Source organism: Pristiophorus japonicus, chromosome 5 (genome assembly GCF_044704955.1).
Source record: "Pristiophorus japonicus isolate sPriJap1 chromosome 5, sPriJap1.hap1, whole genome shotgun sequence".
In the NCBI taxonomy this organism is placed as follows: Eukaryota; Metazoa; Chordata; class Chondrichthyes; family Pristiophoridae; genus Pristiophorus; species Pristiophorus japonicus.
In genome coordinates this window covers 265,257,127-265,269,508 of record NC_091981.1, presented here as the reverse complement: position 1 = coordinate 265,269,508, position 12,382 = coordinate 265,257,127, and the positions used below count along the sequence as shown (strand labels likewise).

At 45.7% G+C, this 12,382-nt stretch overlaps 1 protein-coding gene across 2 annotated transcripts in view; it reads left to right on the top strand.

Moving 5' to 3' along the window:
* LOC139264694 (protein mono-ADP-ribosyltransferase PARP14-like) overlaps positions 1-11,413 on the top strand; it is a 133,087-nt gene extending 121,674 nt beyond the window's left edge. For both annotated transcript variants that reach the window (XM_070881616.1, XM_070881615.1), the window contains exon 16: positions 8,704-11,413. In XM_070881616.1, coding sequence (XP_070737717.1) covers positions 8,704-8,999 — 296 coding nt within the window. In that variant the 3' untranslated portion in view covers positions 9,000-11,413. The remainder of the gene's footprint in view (positions 1-8,703) is intronic.
* The last annotated feature ends 969 nt before the right edge of the window (positions 11,414-12,382 follow it).

The window sequence follows — 12,382 nt, the reverse complement described above, 5'->3', positions numbered from 1 at the left end:
ACAGCCTTACTATCTGACAACAGGGATGTTAATGGCGTGTGGTCCGTCTCTAATTCAAACTTCCTACCAAAGAGGTACTGATGCATTTTTTTTTACTCCATAGACACATGCAAGCGCTTCCTTCTCGGCCATCCCATATCCCCGTTCTGTTTGAGAGAGCGACCTGGAGGCATAAGCCACAGGTTGTAGTTGACCCTCCGTATTGCCCTGCTGCATCATGCACCCAACCCCATAGGACGATGCATCACATGTCAGAACCAATTTTTTACAGGGGTCGTACAGGGTCAACAACTTGTTTGAACAAAATAGGTTTTGCACCCGATCGAAAGCCCGTTCCTGACAGTCCCCCCAAAACCAATCGCAACCCTTACGCAGGAGCACGTGTAGCAGCTCCAACAATGTGCTCAAGTTCGGCAGAAAGTTCCCGAAATAGTTCAACAGTCCCAGGAATGAACGCAACTCCGATGTGTAGCAGGGCCGTCGAATCGCCTCTGTTTTGGATTCGGTGGGCCGAATCCCATCTGCAGCAACCCTCCTGCCCAGAAACTCAACCTCAGGAGCCAAGAACACACATTTAGACTTCTTGAGTCGCAGGCCTACCCGGTCCAGTCGGCATAGCACCTCCTCCAGGTTGTGGAGGTGTTCCTCGGTGTCTCGACCCGTGATGAGGATGTCGTCCTGGAATACGATTGTTGCAGGAATGGATTTGAGCAGGCTTTCCATGTTTCGTTGAAAAATCGCGGCCGCTGATCGAATGCCAAACGGGCACCTGTTATAAACGAACAGTCCCTTGTGCGTGGTGATGGTGGTCAGTAGTTTAGATTTGTCGGCCAGTTCCTGGGTCATATCGGCTGAAGTGAGGTCCAACTTGGTGAACAGCTTGCCGCCTGCCAGTGTGGCGAAGAGGTCCTCCACCCTCGGTGAGCGGGTATTGATCTTGTCGGGACACCCGATTAATGGTGGCCTTGTAGTCGCCACAGATCCTGACCGAGCCATCTGCTTTTGGGACGGGAACGATGGGGCTCTCCCAGTCGCTGAATTCAACGGGCGAGATGATGCCCTCTCTCAACAGCCGGTCCAATTCGCTCTCGATTTTTTCCCGCATCACATACGGCACTGCTCTGGTTTTGTGGTGCACTGGCCTGGCGTCCGGGGTGATGTGTATCACTATTTTAGTGCCTTTGAAAGTCCCTACTTGTTGGAATAGTGAATCGAATTGTTGTCGGACTTGTGCGTACGAACTTCGCTCCACAGACAACATTGCGTGAACATCCCCCCATTTCCAGTTCATCTCGGCTAACCAGCTCCTCTCCAACAGTGTGGGACCATTGCCCGGGACAATCCAGAGCAGCAGCTGATTTACTCACCCATTGTGTGTGACAGCCAACATTGCACTGCCTAGCACCGGAATGATTTCTTTAGTGTAAGTCTGTAATTGTGTCTCAATACGTGCTAATTTGGGTCTACTGGCTTTAAGTGGCCATAGCTTCTCAAGTTGCTGAACGCCCACGAGTGACTGGCTGGCCCCAGTGTCCAGCTCCATGCGTACTGGGATACCGTTTAATAAAACCCTCATCATTATTGGTGGCGTTTTGGTGTATGAACTGTGAATGTTCGCCGCATGGACCCGCTGAACCTCGGCGTCCATCGATTTGCCCCAAAAGTCATCCTGCCTCAAAGAACCCTCTTCTGGTCATAAGAACATAAGAATTAGGAACAGGAGTAGGCCATCGAGCCCCTCGAGCCTGCTCCGCCATTCAACAAGCCGTGGACTCAGCTCCACTTACCCGCCTGCTCCCCATAACCCTTAATTCCCTTATTGGTTAAAAATCTATCTATCTGTGACTTGAATACATTCAATGAGCTAGCCTCAACTGCTTCCTTGGGCAGAGAATTCCACAGATTCACAACCCTCTGGGAGAAGAAATTCCTTCTCAACTCGGTTTTAAATTGGCTCCCCAGTATTTTGAGGCTGTGCCCCCTAGTTCGAGTCTCCCCGACCAGTGGAAACAACCTCTCTGCCTCTATCGTGTCTATCCCTTTCATTATTTTAAATGTTTCTGTAAGATCATCCTTCTGAACTCCAAAGAGTAAAGACCCAGTCTACTCAATCTATCATCATAAGGTAACCCCCCTCATCTCCGGAATCAGCCTAGTGAATCGTCTCTGTACCCCCTCCAAAGCTAGTATATCCTTCCTTAAGTAAGGTGACCAAAACTGCACGCAGTACTCCAGGTGCGGCCTCACCAATACCCTATACAGTTGCAGAAGGAACTCCCTGCTTTTGTACTCCATCCCTCTCGCAATGAAGGCCAACATTCCATTCGCCTTACTGATTACCTGTTGCATCTGCAAACTAACTTTTTGGGATTCATGCACAAGGACCCCCAGGTCCCTCTGCACCGCAGCATGTTGTGATTTCTCCCCATTCAAATAATATTCTCTTTTACTGTTTTTTTTGGTTGGGGAGGTCCGGAGCCAGGGGTCACGGTCTGGGGATGGGGGTCGGCCATTTGGGACCGAGGTCCATCCGCCTCATAGATTAGTCTGGTTGTAGGCTTCCTGCACATTCGAGCTAAGTGCCACTGAGATTGCAGTTCCTGCAGACAAACTGTTGAAATCTGCAAGATCTAGCTGAGTGTTTTCCCCCACACCTCCAGCATGAGTTAAAGTTTCCATTGTTGGGAACAAAAGGACTATGGCCAGGCATTCCGCGCTGACTGTTATCGAAACATAGAAACGTAGAAAATAGGTGCAGGAGTAGGCCATTCGGCCCTTCGAGCCTGCACCGCCATTCAATGAGTTCATGGCTGAACATGCAACTTCAGTACCCCATTCCTGTCCCCACCCTACACACCCCCCGATCTCCCCAGTAGCAAGGACCACATCTAACTCCTTCTCGAATACATTTAGTGAATTGGCCTCAACAACTTTCTGTGGCAGAGAATTCCACAGGCCCACCACTCTCTGGGTGAAGAAGTTTCCCCCCATCTCGGTCCCAAATGGCCCACACCCCATCCCCAGACCGTGACCCCTGGCTACGGACCTCCCCAACATCAAAAAGAACACAAGAACAGAAGAACAGAAGAATTAGGAACAGGAGTAGGCCATCTAGCCCCTCGAGCCTGCTCCGCCACCCAACAAGATCATGGCTGATCTGGCCGTGGACTCAGCTCCACTTACCCGCCTGTTCCCCACAACCCTTAATTCCCTTATTGGTTAAAAATCTATCGATCTGTGATTTGAATATATTCAATGAGCTAGCCTCAACTGCTTCCTTGGGTAGAGAATTCCACAGATTCTCAACCCTCTGGGAGAAGAAATTCCTCTCAACTCGGTTTTAAATTGGCTCCCCTGTATTTTGAGGCTGTGCCTCCTAGTTCTAGTCTCCCCGACCAGTGGAAACAACCTCTCTGCCTCTATCTTGTCTATCCCTTTCATTATTTTAAATGTTTCTATAAGATCCCCCCTCATCCTTCTGAACTCCAACGAGTAAAGACCCAGTCTACTCAATCTATCATCATAAGGTAACCCCCTCATCTCCGGAATCAGCCTAGTGAATCGTCTCTGTACCCCTTCCAAAGCCAGTATATCCTTCCTTAAGTAAGGTGACCAAAACTGCACGCAGTACTCCAGATGAGGCCTCACCAATACCCTGTACAGTTGCAGCAGGACCTCCCTGCTTTTGTACTCCATCCCTCTCGCAATGAAGGCTAACATTCCATTCGCCTTCCTGATTACCTGCTGCACCTGCAAACTAACTTTTTGGGATTCATGCACATGAACCCCCAGGTCCCTCTGCACCGCAGCATGTTGTAATTTCTCCCCATTCAAATAATATTCCCTTTTACTGTTTTTTTTTCCAAGGTGGATGACCTCACATTTTCCGAGATTGTATTCCATCTGCCAAACCTTAGCCCATTCGCTTAACCTATCTAAATCTATTTGCAGCCTCTCTGTGTCCTCTACACAACCTGCTTTCCCACTAATCTTTGTGTCATCTGCAAATTGTGTTACATTACACTCTGTCCCCTCTTCCAGGTCATCTATGTATATTGTAAACAGTTGTGGTCCCAGCACCGATCCCTGTGGCAGACCACTAACCACCGATTTCCAACCCAAAAAGGACCCATTTATCCCGACTCTCTGCTTTCTGTTAGCCAGCCAATTCTCGATTCATGCTCATACATTTCCTCTGACTTTGCGTACCTTTATCTTCTGCAGTAACCTTTTGTGTGACACCTTATTGAATGCCTTTTGGAAATCTAAATACACCACATCCATCGGTACACCTCTATCCACCATGCTCGTTATATCCTCAAAGAATTCCAATAAATTAGTTACACATGATTTCCCCTTCATGAATCCATGTTGCGTCTGCTTGATTGCACTATTCCTATCTAGATGTCCCGCTATTTCTTCCTTAATGATAGTTTCAAGCATTTTCCCCACTACAGATGTTAAACTAACCGACCCATAGTTACCTGCCTTTTGTCTGCCCCCTTTTTTAAACAGAGGTGTTACATGAGCTGCTTTCCAATCCGCTGGTACCTCCCCAGAGTCCAGAGAATTTTGGTAGATTATAACGAATGCATCTGCTATAACTTCCGCCATCTCTTTTAATACCTAGAGATGCATTTTATCAGGACCAGGGGACTTGTCTACCTTGAGTCTCATTAGCCTGTCCAGCACTACCCACCTAGTGATAGTGATTGTCTCAAGGTCCTCCCTTCCCACATTCCCGTGACCAGCAATTTTTGGCATGGTTTTTGTGTCTTCCACTGTGAAGACCGAAGCAAAATAATTGTTTAAGGTGTCAGCCATTTCCACATTTCCCATTATTAAATCCCCTTTCTCATCATCTAAGGGACCAACATTTACTTTAGACACTCTTTTCCGTTTTATATATCGGTAAAAGCTTTTACTATCTGTTTTTATGTTTTGTGCAAGTTTACATTCGTAATCTATCTTTCCCTTCTTTATTGCTTTCTTAGTCATTCTTTGCTGTCGTTTAAAATTTTCCCAATCTTCCAGTTTCCCACTAACCTTGGCCACCTTATACGCATTGGTTTTTAATTTGATACTCTCCTTTATTTCCTTGTTTAGCCACAGCTGGTTATCCCTTCTCTTACCACCTTTCTTTTTCACTGGAATATATTTTTGTTGAGCACTATGAAAGAGCTCCTTAAAAGTCCTCCATTGTTCCTCAATTGTGCCACCGTTTAGTGTGTTCCCAGTCTATTTTAGCCACTGTAGTGCCCTCATCCCACTGTAGTCTCCTTTGTTTAAGCATAGTACGCTTGTTTGAGACACTACTTCCTCACCGATTGACTGTTCCTTTGACTGCTCTTGAGTACCCTATTAGTGGGTGTCAATGGCCCCATCCCGGGCCGCATTGTCCACCGTGATGGCATAAATGTCCGTTCAGCCTGCCATTGTCTCTGTTGAAGTCCTACTCTGAGGTCTATTGCTGCCTGGGGAGTGTCAGACTGCCCCTGCCTGCCTGCGGGGCTCTGATATTGACTCCCTGATCCATCGCCGCGTTAGGGGCAGAATTGCGTGCGTATATTATTTTCGTCTCTTCCTCCACCGCCATGAAAGTTTGAGCGAACAACGCTGCTGCTTCCAAGGTCAAATCCTTGGTCTCAATTAATTTGCCGAAAATTCCCGCATGACCGATGCCCTCGATAAAGAAGTCCCTGAGCATCTCCTCCCTGCAGGTGTGTGTGAAGTTACAGAGGCTGGCCAAATGCTGGAGGTCCGCTACGAAGTCCGGTATGCTCTGTCCTTCACGACGTCAGTGAGTGTAGAATCTGTGTCGGGCCATATGTATGCTACTCGCTGGTTTGAGGTGCTCCCCGATCAATTTGCTAAGTTCCTCAAAGGTTTTGTCCGCCGGCTTTTCAGGTGCTAGTCAGTCCTTCATGAGCGTGTAAGTCTTTGGTCCACAGCTGGTCAAAAGATGAGCCCTTCGCTTGTCAGCCACTGCAACCCCAGCCATTCTTTCGTAATGAAGCTTTGCTGAAGCCTCTCGATAAAATCGTCCCAGTCTTCCCCAACACAGTACCGTTCCTCTGTGCTACCGGTGGCCATTCTCATGGGTCGTGAATTCCCGTTTGTCGTCGCCAATATAAAGTCCTTATTCTACAGTATGAAACCACACGAGGCACATTCTGGGGACAGGGTCACTCTATGACCTGCTCTTCATTCACAGGACTCCAAAAAATGAAGACCCTGCGTGGGACCTCTCTTTATATACCTGGATGATCAGGTATGGGCAGTCTCCCACAAGTTCACCCCTTGTGGTCAAAGTGTGCATCTAGGTTGAGTGTGTACAGTAATACAGTGGTGTTACATTGTGGTTACATACATGACTGTCAAATTTGTTTTGCCTTATAACACTGTGAAGTGCATTGGGAAGTTTTACTATGTCAAAGGCACTGTATAAATAAAAGTTGTTATTGTATAAAGGAACATAGGGTCCGAAATTCGCCGGTGCTAGGCGGTTAACAGGCAGCAAAAGCCTATCTTCGATGGTAAATGGCGTCGACGCTTGGTCCTAAATTCAGTCGGCTCCTTTGCAGAGGTGCCAAGAGGCAATGTTGCATCAGCTAACACCTCCCGTATGGTGACGTCATCCAGTGTACAACACCTCTTTGATGCCTCTGCCATGATACAGTTGGACCTCTCTGGTCCGGCACCGGACAGATCCCAATTTTCTGAACCACGGGAGGTCAACTGGTGACAACCCTACTGATAACGACCCGCATGTAGTGCGCAGAAGCCTACTGCTCAGCATTTAGTCATCCAGAATCCCTCCGTTTTAAAAAATCCTCAGGCCCAGCTTCGGCGCCTCAGTCAGCCGCCTGCCCTTCCCTTCCCTGGCCTGCTTACCTCAATGAACACCAACATCTCAAAAAACCACATATATACATACACAAAAAAAACTAGAAATCGGAGATAAAGTGGAAGATAGAGTCAAGGAGAGACGGCGACCCTTATCCACGATCCTCTTTCCGCGCGCAGAGTCTGACTGGTGGAAGCGGCAACCTCCTCGGACCGAGACATACACAACAACCTCCCCGAGACCGGGGGGAGGGGAAAATGTCGGCTCAGCCCGCCGCTGCAGCTGCAGTCTTCAGAGCATGCACGCCCGCTGCCAAAAAGGCAAGGAGAGGCAGTCTCGGAGGGCGTGTCAAACCACAGCACCAACCAGTGTGTAAAACCTCCAGCTGGCCAGGGCAAGGCTGTCAAGATTTGACATCCCAGGTGCATCACACATATATGTTTAATACGCGGAGCCACAATTTTTCTTTCAATGGACACCACCCACACCGTGACTGATGCCAAACCAGGAATGTTTCTGGACTAAAGAGTCCCGGACTGGAGAGGTACAACTTGTATTTGCTTTGTTACGACTGCCGTGACAGGAGGTAGCCATACATCCTAGAAAAAGTGGTCGTAAAAGAGCGGATCTCGGGCGGAATCACCCAGAATGGAAGCTAACTTTTTCTATTTATTTATTTCTGCATGTTTTCATTAGTTTAAAGAGTGGGGAAGTGTGTGTGTGGAACGGAGAAATTTTTCTTTCGAGCATGGCGGCAGCCTCCCATCGGGAAATTCAGTCGGCTTCCTGAGCTGCCGCCCGAGGATGAGTGTGCAATGCCACTTTTTAGCGCTGCTCTCTCTTTGGGTGTGAAAAGAATTTCGGACTTTGAGGCTGCGCCTAACGTCCGCCGCCAAAACCAACATTCAGGCGGGGACACAAAAACGGCCATAATGAATTTCGACCCCATAGTTTTGGCACTAAGGCTGCAGTTATAATGCAAATGCACACAAATGGTAGCAACATCTTTAGTCTTCATAATCTAGGTTTATTTCTGCAGAGTGTGGAGTGCTTTTTTAAAAATTTGAATAATGGAGAAAAACATTCAATAATACACCTAAATTAAACAAGTGGTACATGCTATTGTAAGATATGTATCTCCTGGACAAGATAAATGTTAATGCTAAAGGATAAAAAAACTGTGTTGTGATAATTCCATTGTGACAAAATGCAAACGGTATTATAATTGCATCAGCATATGTTGCAGATAGAGCTCTTTACATGCAATTAACATTTAGGGCCTGAACTTGGTGAAACCCAAGGCCCTCCCAAGTGCCACCCAAAGGGTTGCCGAGTGACCGGCGGTACTTTGCCAGGAAGATTCCTCTAAAAGAGGTGGCAGTACCGCCTTGCAGAAAAATGGCTTACGCCGTCAATCTGGGCAGCAGCGGGCGGGAGCTCTCAATCTTGGTGGCAAATGAGCTTGCCGCCCAAGTGCCGCCGAGGATGGAGTCGGGGAACTCCGAAAAGTAAAAACCATTTCCAAAAAAAAACATCGGAACATCTTCAGGGGACCCCATCCAGGTAAGTCGCTGAAAAAAATAATTTTAAAGATGTTCACTCACCTTTTTTTTGCAGGTCTTCGTACTTACTGTCGGGGTTAGACCTGCCTCCACGCAGTGATCCTTCCCCCTGCTGGCGCCGACTCCCGCCCACACCAATCTGGCAGCTCGGCGAGCGGGAGGCCACGTGCTATTTGGTACTCCCCTCCCGCCCGCTCCAGCCCAAGTGGAAACTGGCACAGAGGGGATCGAAGGCAAAACTTGATGGCAATTTCAGAGCCTTAGTAACTAACATCTGGCACACTTTCTTTTCAGCTACTTTTTATGGAAATGGAACGTATTTTGCTCAGAACGCACAATATTCTGCACATGATACATATTCAAAACCTGATGCAACAGGAAGAAAAGTGATGTACAGAGCAAGAGTTTTAACTGGGGAATATTGTAAAGGGGAAAAAGACTTGAAGGAGCCCCCACTCAAAGATCAACAAGCTAACAGCAGAGACCGGTATGATAGTGTCACAGATAAAATGCTGTCCCCTGAAGTGTTTGTTGTGTTTCAGGATAATCAGGCATATCCAGAATACCTTATTACATTTCAGAATCAGTGAGTATTCCTAACAAGTGAGTAGAAACTAAAGCAGTGTTGATCATTTGCTGATAGCCATTGCCGCTTCATTCTACTATCACCTGTGCTATATAAAGGTTTAATAAAAAAGTGGGTATGATTTCTCCTGCAGCTGTAAAGAATTGATTTTCCACAAAGAACAAGAGTAGAAAAATCCCAAACCACAATTTTTCCTTTAGTAGAACTTGAATTTCAGTTGTGCTGCTTGGCTTCCTGGTTCCTGTTATTTGTTAAATGTGTTTTATTTTGGAAACGAGTCACTAAGCTTGTGCCAAGCACATGACTCTTGTTGTATTGTAGCAAAGAAGTGCTGAGGGAATATCTCTCAACTATCCCACTTTAATCAGGATGTCTTGGCATTAAAGACTCCCCACGGTGATTAAATCAGTTGATCTTTCAGCTCTACAGAAAACCACATTGCAAACCCACATACAATGCAGAGTAAGAGACTGGATGCTGATTTAGGGGATGGTTGCCTTTGCCTTGCCTCGGGTGGACTTGTTGGCCTGTTACTCACTTGTCTGCTCACCTTCACTGTGCAAAATTGCTTGGTACCTTCAAGTAACCACATGAGAATCTGACCTGCCAAATGACAGAAGTTCAATATGCTCAAGCAGACAGAAAATTTTCAACTTGCCTTCTATTTTAAGCCTGACCAACCTGTACACAAGATTCGGACTATTTCCGAGTTTGAGCATTCATTATTGGTTGAAGTAAAGAAAGGACAGTGGGTTTCTCCAGGAAATTATCAGTGGTTATACTTACATATTAAATTCAACAGATTCAAAGTTGTTATGCTCAGGGAGCCTGAGTGACAAGATAGGGCAACTTCCTGGAACTTGGTAAAGCTGAATCCACTGATTTTAGTGCATTGGAATCTCCCTGAAGATATCAATCAATGAATGATGGCACTTAGGGAATAATATGATGCAAAGCATAAACTAGCTCTTAAAAGAACAGTATCTGAATAGTTTCCAACTGCTTGTGAGGATTGAAGCAGCTCAAACCAGGCCCTTCCTGTAACTGTTTAAAGGGCGTAAGCAGCTTGGCACCAGTGAGGTGAATGGAATAAAAGACAAAAGTTTCTGTCATTGAAAGCATGGAATAAACAAACTGTCCTCAGGGACTCTAGAAATATCAATCAGTTAGCATCAGTCCTGTGCCCACCCCTAACGTTTCACACAAGTCCATGCCTGTATGAAATGGGGGGCTCAGAGTTGCACTTTGGTAAAGCAGAGAATAACTTCCACTGGCAGTACCATTACGTTGCCAACCCTCCAGGATTGGCCTGGAGTCTCCAGGAATTGAAGATCAAGCTCTCAGACACTGCTGCAGGCAAAACCCCAGTGAAATATCGTTGGGGCAATAAAAATATTGTTTTTTTTTCATTTTCTTTGAGCACTTTCATTTATTAGGTACAAAAATATTGCAAATGGAGAGGGGGGGGAGGCTGTTTGTTAGTTACGAATCTTCGAATCGGGTAATGAAGAGTCTGTTCGCTTTCAATTGCCCATGGGAAAGCGATGGGCCCGGAAGATGGAGCAATGGCAGGAGTGTGGGATAGGGGAATTCAAGGCGGAGAACATTTGATGAAACCTCCAGGAATACACCCAACCAGAGTTAGTAACCCTAAGTACCATTCACATAAATCTGTTGTACCAGCTTTCCTAGCACCAGTGACAGCTCCTTATCACCAGCAAATGGTGAAAATTGAACAATTGTCGTGGCAAAAGTGGCAATTGTAGTTTAAATGCCAGCTGCAGCCGTTACCTCAGATTATCCCACTGATACCATTATTCTTAGTTACTGCTGCTGAGAAATTGCACCCTATAAACTCGTTGTTGAAATTTTTAAAAGATTATACTCATTTTTTCTCTACTATCAATGTTGCTTATATCAAACTTGTTCTGCAATTGTTGCAGTTATGAATCTGTATAGAAGTGCATTATAGGCATTTTGGAACTTAGAATTTTCAAAACATTTACATGTTATCTACTTTTCTAGTTAGTTGTACGTTTGTAACTAACAAAATTATAAAAAAAATACTCCCTTAGGATTTGAGTTCTTTACAGAAAATGTGAAATGTGACACAGAAACTTTGGAATTGTCTGCCCCAGAGCATGTCCCTCTGTGATGTTTAACTGTGGCTGGAAGTAATGGATTTCCAGTCATGGGATGGTGGAAATAGCCACTACCTCCCAAGTCACCAGTTTGAATTAATGGCAGCAGAATCTTAACTTAAGCATGTAGTGCCGACTCGATAAATTGAATTGGCATATAGCAATTGTATTCTGTTTCTGTGAATAAACAAGCTGCCTGAGCAATCAATGATGTGTATGTTATTTGGTTAATACTATTAACATTCTCCTGTAACACTTCCTTTCAGCTGCTTTACCAATAAACTATAATTCAATAATTACAAATGGAGTCAGCTTGTAATTTCTCTATCAGTGCTTTGTGTTAATTAATCATGGGCTAGAATTTGCAATTAGCCCGCCCGTGTACGGCCCGAAATGACCAATGTGCAAATTACCGCCCAAATATCGCCAGTGGTAATTTCGGCATTCAATTACCGCAGATGTTGCTGGAAATCACCCATCCACTTCTACTGCCCAAATACTGCCCAAAATTCACCCCAGCATGAAATTTACCTAATCGCCCGTTTTTACCACCCGCTCCCGCTGGAGAAATGTATCGCTCATTTTTCACAGACTCAACTGACCTTATCTCAGCGTTATGACTCCATCTTTGAAAATCATCTTTTTTTGAGGAAAAGGCTGTGTCAAGTTGCCAGCAGCCTAAAGTTGATTTGTGAGTCATTTCTGGAGTAGTTTATAAGGGATTTTAATTATATTTAAGATTATAATAGTATTGACTTTAATTCAAACAAATTTTGTGGACATCTGAACATTTTTTGAGTACTTAAAAATAAATGGGTCCTGTACTGTCAGTGCCAATATTGGTAACTACTTACATGATGCAGAATAGATCTGGAAGAAGGTTCGTTGAAGAACACTATGTGCCCAATGAAATAAAACGCAGACTCTTGAGGAGGAAGCCTTATCCTCAACGAAGTTACAGGGAGCGCCGCTCGTACCTGCACCTGACTGATACGCAGTGCGTTAGAAGGCTGCGCTTCCGAAAAGAGGTAATCACTGAGATATGTCAGCTCATTAAGGCAGACGTGCAACCTACCAGCACCATCAGCACCGCACTGCCTGTCGAGGTGAAGGTGACTGCAGCACTTTCTATGTATCTGGCTCATTTCAGGCATCAGCTGGTGACATATGAAGAATCTCTCAGTGTGCCACACATTGCTACATTTGCCAGGTAACTGATGCGCTTTACGTACAGGATGGATTTTAT